This window comes from Papaver somniferum, chromosome 1 (genome assembly GCF_003573695.1).
Source record: "Papaver somniferum cultivar HN1 chromosome 1, ASM357369v1, whole genome shotgun sequence".
Taxonomy (NCBI): Eukaryota; Viridiplantae; Streptophyta; class Magnoliopsida; order Ranunculales; family Papaveraceae; genus Papaver; species Papaver somniferum.
The window spans coordinates 147,647,268-147,662,949 of record NC_039358.1 but is presented as its reverse complement, the minus strand read 5'-3'; the positions used below and the strand labels follow the sequence as shown (position 1 = coordinate 147,662,949).

At 38.1% G+C, this 15,682-nt stretch overlaps 2 protein-coding genes across 3 annotated transcripts; one reads left to right on the top strand and one right to left on the bottom strand.

The window, feature by feature from the left end:
- Positions 1-4,129: 4,129 nt before the first annotated feature.
- LOC113303792 (B-cell receptor-associated protein 31-like) lies at positions 4,130-6,504 on the top strand. Its single transcript, XM_026552876.1, has 2 exons — positions 4,130-4,651; positions 5,785-6,504. Exons 1-2 carry the CDS (start codon positions 4,369-4,371, stop codon positions 6,165-6,167), a joined length of 666 nt encoding a protein of 221 aa, XP_026408661.1. The 5' UTR covers positions 4,130-4,368; the 3' UTR covers positions 6,168-6,504.
- Positions 6,505-6,626: 122 nt separating this feature from the next.
- On the bottom strand, positions 6,627-8,863 carry LOC113303776 (S-type anion channel SLAH1-like). Of its 2 annotated transcripts, none has more exons than XM_026552863.1 (2): positions 7,880-8,863; positions 6,627-7,356 (listed from the first exon to the last, which is right to left on the bottom strand). In XM_026552863.1, exons 1-2 carry the CDS (start codon positions 8,768-8,770, stop codon positions 7,312-7,314), a joined length of 936 nt encoding a protein of 311 aa, XP_026408648.1. In that variant the 5' UTR covers positions 8,771-8,863; the 3' UTR covers positions 6,627-7,311. The 2 variants fall into 2 exon arrangements, with proteins under 2 accessions (XP_026408648.1, XP_026408655.1); XM_026552870.1 differs by lacking the exon at positions 6,627-7,356 and adding an exon at positions 7,712-7,801.
- Positions 8,864-15,682: the final 6,819 nt, after the last annotated feature.

Genomic DNA, 15,682 nt, shown 5'->3' with positions numbered 1-15,682 from the left:
GGAAATTCCTTGGTGTCCAAACTTCCTTGGTCTACAAATATTGAAGTTTGCATTTCAAGCAAACTAATCCTCATAGCCAGCAAAACTACCTAGTTGTGTTGTTACTGGTGGAGCCGCCTATTCGGAGAGGAAAGTAACCTAATTAGGCGAAATCTCTTACGACAGCGCAGTCTAAAGACTTCTTTGGGATTGAGAAGCTCTATTAGTACCGTTGGTGGGAAACTAGATAATTGCAGTTTATTATTAGTTTTCGATTGATTTGATTGACTAACGGTTGTTGAACTTTGATTGCACCTAGTTTTTTTATGCTTGAGAATCTTCTCTTCTGGTATAAGATTCACTCAAACTAGATCGAAGTTTCGACGAGGATCTTTTGACTGTTTGTAGATCTAAAGACGTATTGTGATAATCCATTGTTAACAGACTCCGTTTTGTGTGTGATTGATCATTAGAGATTCAAGTTGATTGTGTGCGGGTGTTTATTGAAGATCAAAGAAGATTTGAAGACAAAGAAGATATTTGGGTTCATAATCTTTGGTGTGCACAATACTTGTTTCGACTGGAAAAGGATCAAACTATAATCGGTTTATCTTTGTGGTAGATTTGATTGATCATTTGAGTAGATCGACATCAATACAATTCTTTGTGATTCAAAGTATTGATTGCAAAATCTTAACAATTACTTTGGTAGTTGTTGATAAGATAGATCTAAGGACCTGACAAAGGAGTTTATTGGGATCAATGGAAGAGCATTTTGTCGACCTCATATCACTTGGTTGAAAAGAGTTGTTATCGAACAGATTTGTCGTTCCTTTACTGTTTGGAATACGAACCAAAGGAATTGTTCCAAGTGCGTGACTTATTAACAAGTTGGAGGCGCAGGGATACATAAGGAACTGAATGAACTATAGGTTTAGTTGCTTGGTCTCAACTATACGAAGTTGGTTTAGATTTTGTATAACGGCTTAATCCTGAGAGTAGTCAATTCTGGACATGGACCCGGGGTTTTTCTGCATTTGCGGTTTCCTCGTTAACAAAATCTTGCTGTGTCTTTTACTTTTCTATTTCCGCAATTAAAATTGTTTTATTATAATTAGAAGTAAAATACACAAATGTTAATTCTTATTTACTTGATAGCAATCCTATTGTGTTTGATTAAGTCTGAACCTTTTATCAAGTAAACATACTTCGTTGTTGTATTGTCTCGATCTTGTATCCATAGTCAATCACACAAGTTATCTTGTTGTCGTATTGTCTCGATATCGTATCCATAGACGATCACACGAAGTGTGAACCGATTAGTTGTATTGTCTCGACTCAGTTCATAGATAATCACTTTTGGAGAAAGGACTTATAGGTGGAAAAGTTTTAGATTGAGGTATATTTGGGTACCCTCGTCTTTTTACTACCAGTGACTGCAACAATTGACTTATGCACCAGCCTAGGACTTCTTCTTAGTAGCTCAGGTGATTTACTATATATAATCCTCTTCTTAGGTGTTAAAAAAAGATATGGGTCAATACTGACTGGTGTTGCACCTCTTTCAATGTGTATCCTTGATGTACTCTGCACCTTCTCAGGTGTTGAAAAAAGACTCTTTGAAACTGACACATAAGAAGGTGAAGGGCATTCATCACTAAGAGGAACTTTCCTGTTGGTAACATTCATGTAAAGATGAATATACCCATCATCTTCAACCACTCCTTTATCCCACATCTCAAAGAATTCTTTATTATTATCAATATAGAAAGTGTCTGTGTCACTGAACCAAGTCAGACTAACCTTCTTAATAGGTGGCAACTGATATGCAGCATGAACAACATCACTAAAACCATTCAATCCACCAGAATTCGCACTTATATTATAAAAAAACCTAACCTTATTTGTATCACATTCTTCAACCCTAAAGCTTCTAACTGGGTTCTTCACATATTTCCTGCACATACATATAATCAAATTCAATACACCATAAACTAGTAACAGGTAACATACCCAATTTTCATAAATTAGGCTTTACTAAAATGGTTTGTAAAATACCCAATTTTCAGAAATTAGGGTTTATAAAAAAAACCTAGAATCGATAAATTAGAGTTACTGAAATCAAAGAAGAAATTGACAGAATATGGTTGTGATTACCAACTTCATGATGTTCGCGTACATAGTGACGAAATCTTGTAAGAAAACCACCGCCGTCCTACAACCAGTTACCTTCTTTGCCTGAAAATCTTCACGAATCAAGGTTAAAGATGGATAAAAATCATACACACTACCAGCATAATCCATCAAGGATCTGCTTGCGATGAAAACCACATGAAATCTCAAGTTTTTGAGCGAATTGCCATTTCTGCACAAAGTTTAAAGAGAGATGGCTGAGATGGAAATGAAATTAATTTGCCCTAAGCCTAAACTGTTATAGATTCGAGTCTTCGTACTTCAGATCCCGTCCATTTGTATCATCTCGAGATGTATCAATCGTAAGATGTATGGTATAGATCTACTATGGTTAGGTTAAGGACAAACTCGTAACTTTACTAGTACATTTAACTCTGGATTGGTGGGATCCAATGACATAACTCTACATTTAACGGAAATAAGACTGTAGTAGTGCGACTAATTTGCAAATACTAGGGACTGTTTTCCCTTTATTCATTGTCGACTGGCATGGGCTCAGTAGTCAAAAATAGGGCTGTCAATGGATATTCGATATCCGGTATCCGTTTCCGAACATCCGGATTCCGTTAGGTTAATATCCGACATAACGGCTATCCGATATCCGATAACCTTAACGTAACGGATATCCGTTTATTAACATAACGGTACCGGTTAAGGGAGTTTCCGTTAGGTTAATATCCGATACTGTTAGTGTATAACTATATCATAAAATTTTCGGAAATTTTCGATACCTAATACCCTTTAGGTTTACTCTTTAGCCATTTGATTACGTCTCTCCTAAGTAAATATCGGAAATTATCGAATATTAACGGAAATTATCGGAAATTATTGAATATTAACGGAAATTGTCGGATATTATTGGAAGTTTTTTGTATCATGAGTAGATAACGGAAATTAACGGAATAATATCCGATATCCGATAGCTTATCCTTAACCTTATCGATATTGAATTTTTGAATTCCGACTAGGGCTGCACAAGACCCGCCCACGATACCCAAACCCACCCGTACCCGCTAAATCCGTGGGTTTTTAATCCATACCCGCCCGTTGTGGGTGCGGGGTTGGTTATGAAAAAAAAAACCCCGATGTCTGTGGGTGCGAGGTTGGTTTAAGCTAATACCCGCCCATACCCGCCCAAAAAACCCGCAGATTATATACCATTAGATAAAACTAATCCTAGTCGTCCATTATGAAACCCTAATACTAGTAGATAGGATAACTGATAACCCTCATTCACTTTCTACACTCTTCTCTTTGTTCGGCCTCTCCTCTTCTTCCTCTTCAGTTCTTCTTCTTCACCTACGAACGACAATTACCAGAAATCTTCACCAGAAATCGACAACAACAACTTCGAATCTTCACCAGAAACCGACAACAATCGAAAAATCAACAGATTCAACACTTAATCTTCATCTGTGAACTTCCTAGATATGAATATTTTGGGGGTTTTGGTTTTTTTTTCTCACTTAATCAAGGAGAATAGAAGTTACTCTAAATACTTGAATATAAAGCGGGTTTAAACCCGTTTAAACCCATACCCGCCCAACCCGTAGCGGGCGGGTAACAAAACCCGCCCGCTGTTTGTGGGTGCGGGGTTGGTTATGAAAAAAAAAAAATCGCAGTCTGTGGGTGCGAGGTTGGTTTTAGCTTATACCCGCCCATACCCGCCCATGTGCAGCCCTAATTCCGACGGATATTATCGGATATCCGAATATCCGGTATCCGATAACCCTTAACCTTTACCTTATCGGTATTGCCAATATCCGACGGATTTTTATCCGTTGACAGCCCTAGTCAAAAAGCAGATCAAGTCACTGATATTGAACCAACCACTTTTAATGACGTAACCTTAGTCCGATGAATGAAGGCCACTCCGCGTGTACGAAAAGACGCGTCAGCTTGTTAGTAATATAAAATAATAATACACGTAACACCCTATCATCCTTTTTCTCAAGACTCGAGAGAAGCGGGAGAGAGAAAAAATACTTTTCTTTCACAGACCTTCCCTGTGTGTGAATCTCTCTTTGTTCATCCATCTGCATCGTTCCTTGCTTCTTTCACCTATCTAGTCAGAACCTACTTTCCCTTTTCGTAAATCCATAAAATCCACAAACGATTTTCTCTAATCCATTAAGATCTGACTCTGAATTTTCTAAATTTTTAGGGTTTTACAGATAAAAAAAAAAAGAAGAAAAGATGATTCATCTTTTGTTTACAGTGATCGGTTGTGAGATGATTTTGATTGTGCTTTTGTTGTTTAAAACCCCATTAAGGAAATTAGTAATAATGGGTCTAGATCGTGTGAAACGTGGTCGTGGACCTGTTATGGTGAAAACTGTTGCAGGAACTGTTTTCTTGGTGTTGGTTTCAAGTGTTTATAGTATTATGAATATTCAGGAACGTTCTGTTGAAGGTGGTATTGTTAACCCTACAGATCAGGTCTTAATGTCTAAACATCTTCTGGAAGCTTCCATTATGGGTAATTCTTCTTTTTTCACCATAGGTTTTACTTCAAATTGTTATCAGATTATGGATGTTAACGTGATTAAGTAGATATTTGTTTTGATATGGAATTGACTAGTAGTTTGTCTTACTTTTTGTGATAGTTCGATCTGGAGTTGCTTTCTTTATCAGCAGTATTGGAAATATCGTATAGGTTTATCATGTGATACTATTGTCTAAATCAGCTTTGTTTTTATAGATCCATAATAGTGATCCACATGAGTTTAATAGAGTAGTTAGATTTGAATTGTTTGTTCATATTGTTAGTATTTCTTAACTATGATTATGCCAGCTGATATTGTTGTCCTATGCAATGAGCAATTGTATTTCTTAACTATGATTTTATTCAATTGTGCAATGAGCTGAGCAAGCCTATGACCGTTGTGCACCATATTATCTAGGCGTATGATGTTAACATGGTTATCCTTTTTCTCTGGTTGGCTTGTATCCGTAGTTGTACTTGTACTACTGGGGGAAGCTGTCTGTGGTTAAACTAACATGGTTGAAGATATATATTGTGGTCGAATATCAGATTAAGATCGTTATGAGTCTAGACCACCAACATCTAGGATAAACTGCGGTGATGATATATGTCATATGGTTGATGAGATCTTTTTTTTTTGTATGGTGTTCCCGGATGAGCTTGCTTATGAACATATTCTTGCTTTACTATCAATTCAACTGCCTCGAAAGAAAATGATAACCATATCCCTTTTATGACTAGATCCCTGCTATTAACAATTGTATATTGTTGTACTGTACTGTTATATATTTGTACATGTTACCAGCCATGCATAATGAAATTTCTGCTGCTCTTTTCATGAAAGGCTAGTCTAAGATTGGCTCACTATGTGGCCCGCTTCCAGTGTGTGACTTGTCATGTCAATCATTTCGAACTCGGATGAATTGGTATTCCAAGTTTGCTATGGAAGTGTTTGTCAATCTAGCCTGGTGTCTGTTTCTTAAGAGTTTTGAATGTGGATGGATTCCAAATTCTTGGACCCAATCGAACTCGTACTGACTACCATATGGTGGAGTGATTCTTAATTTCTCTGAATGTTCATCTTTGAATTTATTTGCTTACTAGTTGTTTGTTCACAATTTATGCAGGATTCTCTCTTTTCCTCGCATGGATGACAGATCGTCTGCACCATTACATCAGGGAACTCAGCCTGTTAAGGAAAAGCATGGAGGCTGTGAAGAAACAAAGCAGAGGTTTTGATGACGCAAAGAATGGAGCTTCAGAGGAAGCGAAAGCCATGGAGGAAGAGCTCACCAGTTTGAAGGCGAAAGTTAAGAAGTTGGAATCCGAGTGTGAGACAAAGAAAAAGGATGTTAAAGCAGCAGAAGCAAACACAGAGGCTTTGAGGAAGCAATCAGAAGGGTTCCTTCTCGAGTATGACAGGCTGTTGGAAGACAATCAGAACCTCAGGGAGCAATTACAGTCACTGGATCGTGGTTTGTCACATTCTGATTCCAAGAAGAACCCATAGTGAACCCACCATTTTCTACAGAACGGGTAATTAATTTTACTTAAATGTTTTTAGGTGTTGGCTTGGATTTTGAGGATTAAAGATAATGATGGTGTACATGAGTCAGTTTGGTAAAAAATGCATATCAATGAATTGTTATGTCACATAGTAAAAACTAAATGTTTCAAGTGATTAACTCATCTTGGGATCATCTTTGGATTCATGACTTGGTCTGTGTAGATTAATATCTGCTTATAATGCACCCGTGGAACAAGTAACCTGTATGATTCTAAGACTCGATTATTGTTTATTTGTAGGATTAATATCTGCTTAATCTACATGTTTTTGTGTTTCTTCATGAGTTTTTGATTTGGCATCCTGTAAACCAAATGAAAGGCAAGACAGGTTTCGACTGCTTTGCTTCTCCGCTAGATTTCCCGACCAGAAATTACACAGTAGTTGCTGATGTGAACTTCTTATTAGAATTTCTATTGCATGTATTGGCTTAAAGGAAATTTCGGACACACATGATAACAAGTAATTATATATAGGCTGTGGGTTTATCCCACAAGCAAAGCAAAGATTCTGTCTCTAAACTCTAAAAAGTTTACCTGTAATCTTAGTTGGTCTTCTTCTTCAAGGGGAATCATGCTTCTCAATTCTTCGGTTGCCAGTAATGAATATTATTTTGGTTCCTGTGACTGATAGTTTATATAGACGGAGCATACATGGGTCCCGGAGGAACAATTCCTAAGAATATACCAAGATGAGCAATAGACGGTCATTGTTCTCGCACGTCTACTCTTTCTTGCTTTTTCTTTCTTTTCCGTCCCATTTTGCCCTTCACATACTCTCATAGATTACCCTGGAGTAATGTAATCAAGTGAGCAAGGGTTGCCAAACATAGATCAAGATAAATTCTCATCACAGCTTGTCTGAATACTGTTCTTACTGATGCAGTTGTACGTAATGGAATCATGATTAGTTAACAGTTTATTACTGTTGAATGCAGTAAATATAATCAAGGCCAGGAAAACAAGAACAAAATAGACCCAACAAGGTGAACATGAGGGCATCAGGGATACCGCCTTTCACTTCTCTGGCATACTCCATGGAAGCCATTGCTAGTACTGTTAATGGATATGAGTATGCCCACCATGTTGCACTAAATTTCTTCATCGACTTCTTGAACAAAGTTGGTTCTACATACCTGTAATTTAGTTAGTTCAAAATGATTAAATTATTTTATTTCTTGGATTATATTAGACAAACGAAAACTCCTGCAATATATACTTAAAAGAATCCTAGCCTTAAAATTTACTCAATATCACCAACTACTAGTACTTTCTTACATGAATTTGATCCGTCAATATGATATAAAATTATTTCTCAAAAACATACTTGGTTGGTCTATTCAATCTAACGCTGATCTCCTACTGTCTTATTCTCAACAGTCGAAGCTCTCTTGGGAAAATTGTACAAGTTAAAAAATTACAGCATTATTTGGTTTACAATAGCTGCTGGCATGTCCTATAATGCTGATCTTTTGACATCCTTTTCTCAGTGGTCCAAGTGTTCTTGGGTGTGAGTACAAGTAAAAGTACAACGTTTTTAAGCTTTCAACGGTGGTGCATGTCCTCTTCTGCAGAGGAGAACTGCCAGGGAGTACAAGTAAAAGAGTTGATCTTTTGCAACTAGGGAGGAAAATTCAGAAATAATTATGAGTTACTTACCAGGGAAGTGAAAAGGAAAACTGAGAGAAAGAAGAGCATCTTTGAAGGAGTGCCAAAATAACCAGAGACAGAATCCCAAGTCAAGCTTGCCATGCTAGGAGCAGCTATGAACAAGAAAAAAACGGGTCTCAACAAAGCAGGTATTCCGTTATTGTTCCCGGTCAACCTCTGATACAATGTTACAAACAGAACCAAATAATGTATGATCCCTAATGAGAACAAACAAACTGCACCCTCATTCCAACCCATCTCAGCGGCTGATCTAGCACCTACCAAGTTGCCAATCACTGATATCTGACTCGTCGGATTCGCTGCGACTGATAAATATCTCTTTCCTTTGGTGAACCATTGACCATAGATTTTTACATCAAGGATCAAAAGTGGCATCACAAAAACACACCATAGTACGAAGTAGGAGATACTCTTGGGTGCAATAAAAGGTGAAGATTGAAGTAAAAGCAGCCAAGAAATAAATGGAGCAAATAAGTAATTAACACCAACATGATGCAAGAATTCAGCTTTCACCATTTTGAAGTGAAATAAACACCTTAGCATGTAGAGTAGTGACAAACTAAGTAGTGTGAACAGAGAAACAGACCATAGAAGTATGAATGCTCTTGATAATGGTTTCAGCATATGGGGAAGAAACATATCTGACGAATCGAGAAGAGATTTCCACAATAAAGCTTGGCTACACAGTGAAAGAGTAATTCTGAAGTATCCAGCATGAACTCTTGTTAGTATCCATGAAAATGAATGCTCGTTTTTATGGCCTTCGTCATCAGATATTGTAGTAGTAGTTTCAATTCTATTACTAGTATCTTTGGTGATTATTATTGGGGGATCATCTATTTCGAGCTTTATTTCCGATTGAAATTCTTTCAAACCCATGAGTATATATGAGTTTCAATAGTAACTAAAAGTATTTTCCTCGCTCTGTGCATATGTTTATGTATAGATTGAGGAGCTTAGTGCTGTGGTGAACTTTTCTTTGATAAAATGTAGTACTGTGATGAACTTGAATGATGAATAATATGCACATATATAGACTTACTTGGCTTACGACTTGCAGCAGTATTGATATGTGACTGATGACCAAATGTAGTTCAAAGAGATTAAGTTTATTACGGCAATGCCAAGCTAGCCTAGCCAGCTAGTTTTTCTTGACCGTAAAGGGAAAATTAAGAAAAAAGTCACCAGAGGTGACAAAGTACAGTCAAGGGCTGTCAACAACCACGTCCCAGTTGCAAATTAGAGTAGACAGAGAAAATCCATCAAACGAAGGAGTATTCAAAGCAGAGCTGAACAAAGTGCATTTGACAGCCACAACCATCTGATTGAAATTTCTACTCTTACTGGAGAAGCATCTGTGTTTCTTTCTTGCCAAATGTTCCACCAAATTGCAAATGGAAGCATAGCCCATAACTTCTTCTTCCTAGACTTTTAGCTTTAGTGTCATTCTATTAAGGAAAGTGTAATACTTTCCAAGACCGTAGTGGTCAGTCTATGGAAAGTATTGTCCATGTAAGTCATTAATGTGAGACTGATAAGGTAAGTGATATTTTAGGAAAGTGTGGTCATATATTAGGAAAGGATTGTCCATGTAAGTCATGATTTTGAGACTTATAAGGAAAGTCTCAAATCCGTGTCTTAGGAAAGTTTTGAGTCTCAAGTTATCGGTCATGTATAAATATCTATAGAACTACTATGAATAAAATTAAGAAAGGAATTTACCAAAGTTATAACATGGCATCACGAGCCGGTTGAAAACTGAAAAAAAAAAAAAAAATCGTTGAGAATGGGTGGAGATGGAGAATCAAGCAAAGACAAGAATATAGATTATGATACGCAAAAGAAGAATCCAGTATATCACCTAGGATTTGCGAATGGAAGAGGTGGTAGAGGACAAGGAACGGGCAATCAGGTTCGAGAACATAATCTAAATATATCAGAGACAAAGCAGTCAAATGGTCCATATTCCTCAGACGGCTCAGATTTGATGGGAGTAACCGCAACACAACTCAGACAGGTGCTTGAGTTTTTGAATGCAAAGAAAAATACGTCCCAACTTCAAGGTAAGCAAACTAAACCGAATTGGATTATTGACACGGGAGCTACAAATCATGTCACGTGTAGAAGAGATGACATGATTGATGTGAAAGATATTGTGGAGTGTACTGTTGGACTCCCAGATGGAAAATATGCACAATCTGAGAAAATAGGGACTATTATTCTGCAGGGCGGTTTGAGACTTAATAATGTGCTTTATGTGCCTCAAATAACTTGTAACCTAATTTCAGTCACACAACTTATTGATGAATTAATGTGTACGGTACAATGTACTAACAGTTTATGTCTTATACAGGACCGGTTGACGAGGAAGGTGATTGGAATGGGTGAACGACAAGGTGGACTGTATATTTTCTGTGGTGTGCCTCGAGTTGAAGTTATGGCAGTCAGTGGAGAATCATACGAGCTGTGGCATCGACGAATGGGACATCCATCAGAAAAAGTATTGCAAAGGTTGCCGGGTGTGAGTAGATTGAAGAAGCATAATGAAGTTTGTGATATTTTCCCAAGAGCGAAACAACATGGGAGTAGCTTTACTAGTAGTCTAAGTAAATCCAGTTGTATTTTTGAGTTGATTCATATAGATTTATGGGGTCCTTATAGGGCTACATCGTCTTGTGGAGCACAATATTTTTTAGTAGATGATTTTTCAAGAGGTGTGTGGATTCATTTACTTCCAAATAAAACGGCAGTTGAACGAACGTTTCTTGATTTCATTGCTCTTGTGAAACGACAATTTGATAAAGATATCAAAGTTGTTAGAAGTGATAATGGTACCGAGTTTAATTCATTACGTGGATATTTTAAGACTAATGGGATAGTTTTTGAAACATCGTGTGTAGGCACTCCGCAACAAAATGGAAGAGTGGAGAGAAAGCATCAACATATATTGAATGTGGCAAGGGCTTTGAGATTTCAAGCCAACTTGCCAATACGGTTTTGGGGAGAATGCGCATTGACAGCTGCGTATTTGATTAATCGTACTCCTACACCTATTCTGGAAAATAAAACGCCGTATGAAATATTGTTTGGAAAGCAACCTCCGTATAATCAGTTGAAAGTGTTTGGATGCCTGTGTTATGTGCATGATCAAAGTAATAAAGGTGATAAATTTGCAAGTAGAGGAAGGAGGTGTGTTTTTCTTGGATATCCGTTTGGTAAAAAGGCATGGCAAGTATATGACTTGGATGAAAGAAAATTTCTTGTGTCAAGAGACGTCCAGTTTTGTGAGAATAGTTTCCCATATAAGAATGAAACATCTGTGTTGCAGCAGCCAACAGTTTCGACTCGCAACGAGAGTGTTCAGCCTGGTCATGATTTTGAGACCGAGGTGACTGGTGTATCAGCTGAGACTGATCAGCTGAATCCAGCGTTTGACTGGAGTGATGATGAAGACGTAACAGCGACAACAGGAGAAAGTGTGGCAGTACCAGGCGTAACTGCGACAGCAGGAGACGCTGTAGGCATACCGGGCGTAACTGTGACACAAGGAGAAGGTGTAGCAGTTCAAGATGTGACTGCAACGGAAGAAGAACGTGTAGCAGTTCAAGAGAGATCTGACATTATGAGTCCGGGCAATGATGTTGCAGTAGAAGTGATATGGGTAAAGGAAAGCGTACGAAAATTCCATCGAGTAGGCTTAAGGGATTTGTGACGCACACCACTCGAGAAAACAGTCCATCTCATCTTCATTCATCACAATCATCCTCCTCAGGTACACCGTATCCTTTGACATATTATGTTAGTTGTGATAAATTTTCTAGACCGTATAAGAAATTTCTTGCAGCTATAACTGCGAGTTCTGCACCTCGCAACTTTAAAGAAGCAATGAAACATCCAGGATGGAGGAAAGCCATGGAGGAAGAAATACGAGCACTAGAAGAACAAGATACCTGGGTTTTGCAAGAATTACCGGAGGGCAAGAGAGCACTAGGAAGTAAATGGATATATACAGAAAAGTATGATGAAAATGGGAATTTGGTTCGTTTAAAAGCAAGATTGGTGATCTTTGGAAATCATCAGGTGGAAGGCTTAGATTACAAAGAGACCTTTGCACCTGTAGCAAAAATGACAACAGTGCGCACTTTTCTAGCTGTTGCAGCTGTTAAAAATTGGGAAGTACATCAGATGGATGTGCACAATGCATTTCTACATGGAGATTTGGAGGAAGAGGTGTATATGAAAATACCACCTGGATTTGCGAGAGGTAATCCTAATATGGTATGTAGAATGAAGAAATCATTGTATGGTTTTCAGGCTCCACGTTGTTGGTTCGCAAAACTATCAACAGCTTTTTGGCTTATGGTTTTCGGCAATCTTATTCAACTATCCCTCTTCAATGATCAAAGGAAATTGCAGCTTATGTTTTTTGGTGTATGTGATGATTGTGTTGCAAGGAGATAATATAGTGGCTAAATAAATTTACATATTTGGGACAGTGTTTCAAGATGAAAGATTTGGGAAAATTAAAATATTTCTGGGCTTGGATATAGCTCGCACGTAAGCAAGGCATTTAATGTTTTTGTCAACGGAATATGCATGGACTTATTATGGAGAACGGGGTTATTTGGGCAAAACCAGCAGCGTTTCCAATGGAAACTATCATCGTCTAGCTTTGGCAACAGGGCCGTTGCATTGATTGCTGCAGGGTATCGACGACTGATTGGAAGATTGATTTATCTGGCTGTGACTAGACCAGATCTTAGCTTCTTCTGTGCATATGTTGTCACCGTTTTGAGCATCCAAGACCAAGAACATTGGAAGCTGCACTTCGGGTAGTTAGATATTTGAAAAGAATCCTGGGCCAGGATTTTGTTGCGCTCTGATAGTAGTCTAAGTTTAAAAGGCTGGTGTGATTCAATTGGGCAAGCTGTCCTTTGCCTAGACGATCGTTGACAGGATGGTTTGTGCTTCTTGGAGATTCACCAGTGTCTTGGAAGACCAAAAAGCAGTACACAGTTTCTCGGAGTTCAGCTGAAGCAGAATACAGATCTATGGCTGCAGCTACTTGTGAATTGAAGTGGTTGAAGCAATTACTATGATTTGGGAGTTTGTCATACACAGGGAATGAGTCTTCTTTGTGATAGTCAGTCGACATTGTATATGCTCAGAATCCCGTTTTTCACGAAAGAACTAAACATATAGAAGTGGATTGTCATCTCATTAGGGATGCGATAGTACAGAAAATTATTTCTCCCTCTTATACGCCTACGGGGTTGCAGTTGGCGGATATCTTCACCAAATCATTAGGACGAGTTCAGTTTCAAGGTCTTTTGTCCAAGATGGGCATTTGTGACCTGCATGCTCCGTCTTGAGGGGGGTATTAAGGAAAGTGTAATACTTTCCAAGACCGTAGTGGTCAGTCTATGGAAAGTATTGTCCATGTAAGTCATTAATGTGAGACTGATAAGGTAAGTGATATTTTAGGAAAGTGTGGTCATATACTAGGAAAGGATTGTCCATGTAAGTCATGATTTTGAGACTTATAAGGAAAGTCTCAAATCCGTGTCTTAGGAAAGTTTTGAGTCTCAAGTTATCGGTCATGTATAAATATCTATAGAACTACTATGAATAAAATTAAGAAAGGAATTTACCAAAGTTATAACACATTCAGTTCCCAAATGAAATGACAGACTTTACATTTTTTGGTAAAGCCCAATGCGAACCATAGCTTCTGAAAAAGTAATTACAGATTTGGCTTGTAAATTTGCAATGCATAAACAAAGGCGCATTCGTCTCTGACTCTTCTGATTCAGTATCAGTAAGAGTATCTTGCCATCCTTGAACAAAAATTCTAAAGTTGGTGCACCTTTATAGCAAAGAGTACACCAAAAAACAGACTTCCAATGGAACTTTAGCATTCCAGACTTGCTAGCGAGCTAGTGGAGAGCAACGTCAAACTTGTTAGTGGTTACATTAGATAACTACCCTGAGTGTAACCTGTCTTTGCTGGATTAAAATGGAATCCATATCCATAGATATGGCAGGAAAACTGTATATCATACGAGCGACAAAACCCACCCACCATGGCATGCATTTCTCTCATGGTTAGTTTATTACTTTATTTTATTTTTACCAAAATCTGAAGATTATAATTATGATATTTTAGAAAAGCGATGCAAGTTGAAAATGATGTTATTAACCTAGTATGTATAAAGTCGAAGCTGTGATCACTATGATTCCCACAGTACACAAGAATATTCAGCATGAACCACGGCGCCTAGCAAAATGGTCCTGTTCCTAGTCTTAAATCAATAAGGAAAGAAGCTGATATTTTTGACTTCTATTAGCTGGTTATGTTGTTGTCTTCTTCGAAGTTGAACAGCTTTGTTGGGGACAGCAGCACTGCAGCAGGCAGTGTTTGCTATTGTTAGCTCAACATTTGACTTTGTAGCGCGAGCATGCTTGAGTTGAGTGGGCACAATTTTTTTTTTCTTTAAAAGCCTTCTTAATCATGTGTCAGGAAGCCCAGATAAACCCTCTGAGTTGGTGAGTTTCGACGAACTTTAGTTTGGGTTTATGTAGAAGTGTTACGAGGTTGGATTTCACTTTACAACAACCGAGTTGGTCTAAGTCGCCTTAAGGTTCTGGCCCGGAAGGCGTAGGTGTGTGCTCGAACCCACTGTCATGTCAACATTTTGGTGTGGCTTAAAAACCTTGTTTACCGCGTCTCGATTTTTTCGGCGATTTTTTTTTTTGGAAAGGAAAAGGGGTTAAGGATGCCCCAACCTACAACAACAACAAAAAAAAATAAAAAAATAAGAAAGGGGATTGGAGCCCAGCTTGTTGCGAGGCTCCCATCCAATTCCTGTAAACTCCTTTCTTTTGATGATGAGTAATAAATTTCTTTTGTTTAAAAGAAAAAAAAAAAGAAAAAAAAAACAAATAAAAAAGGGAAAAAAACAACAACAAACCCAACACAATTCCTCTACATAGAGCAAACGACACAACTACTTAACAATTCCTGTAATAGATTTTGCCCTCAACATCTTCTTTAATATTCTTCTTCTAAGTCATCAGCAAAAGAGCTAGGCGTGAACCCAACAAACTCTCCACTAGGCAGGTAACTAGCAAGCAGGTCCGCTGCTCTGTTAGCTCCACGATAAGCATGCTCTCAACTGCAAAACAAAAGCTGACTGTGATATCTTCTGATAGACACATGATGATATTTGCGGGGAGGCTTCTGAAAGCAAGGAAACTTGTTCGCAATCATTCTTAATAACAAGCTTTAGGCCTGCTTCAACACCTTGAAGCTCATGCAAAATAATAGACCCTGGTGCAGAGCTACCAGCCATTGCACTAGAGGGTTCGCCTGTCTCATCCCTGATGATGGCCCCAAACCCAACACCATTGTCATTTAAAGCTCCATTCGTACTCACTGCAACCTCTTCAAGCCATGGTTTTCTCCAAGTAGTAAAAATATGCTTAGGGAGAGTAAAGTTAGGTCAAAATCCCCATTAAGCAGCAAGGCTTCTATGATCATTAGTATCTGTCATAACAGTATCAATAAAGGACAACTGAATCCTTACATTAGCACATATGAGTTGTAGTAGCCTCTTAGTGGGAGTGATTTTTGAGTGAATATTCTACGATCTCTTTCACCCCATAATGATAAATACAAGCATTAAAAAAGCTAATTTCTTCGAGTTGCCTACGAACTTGTTACCCGAAACATGAGTCACACACCATTGTATTTGTACATCCTAATTAGAGTGTATTGAAGTCTTTAATAAG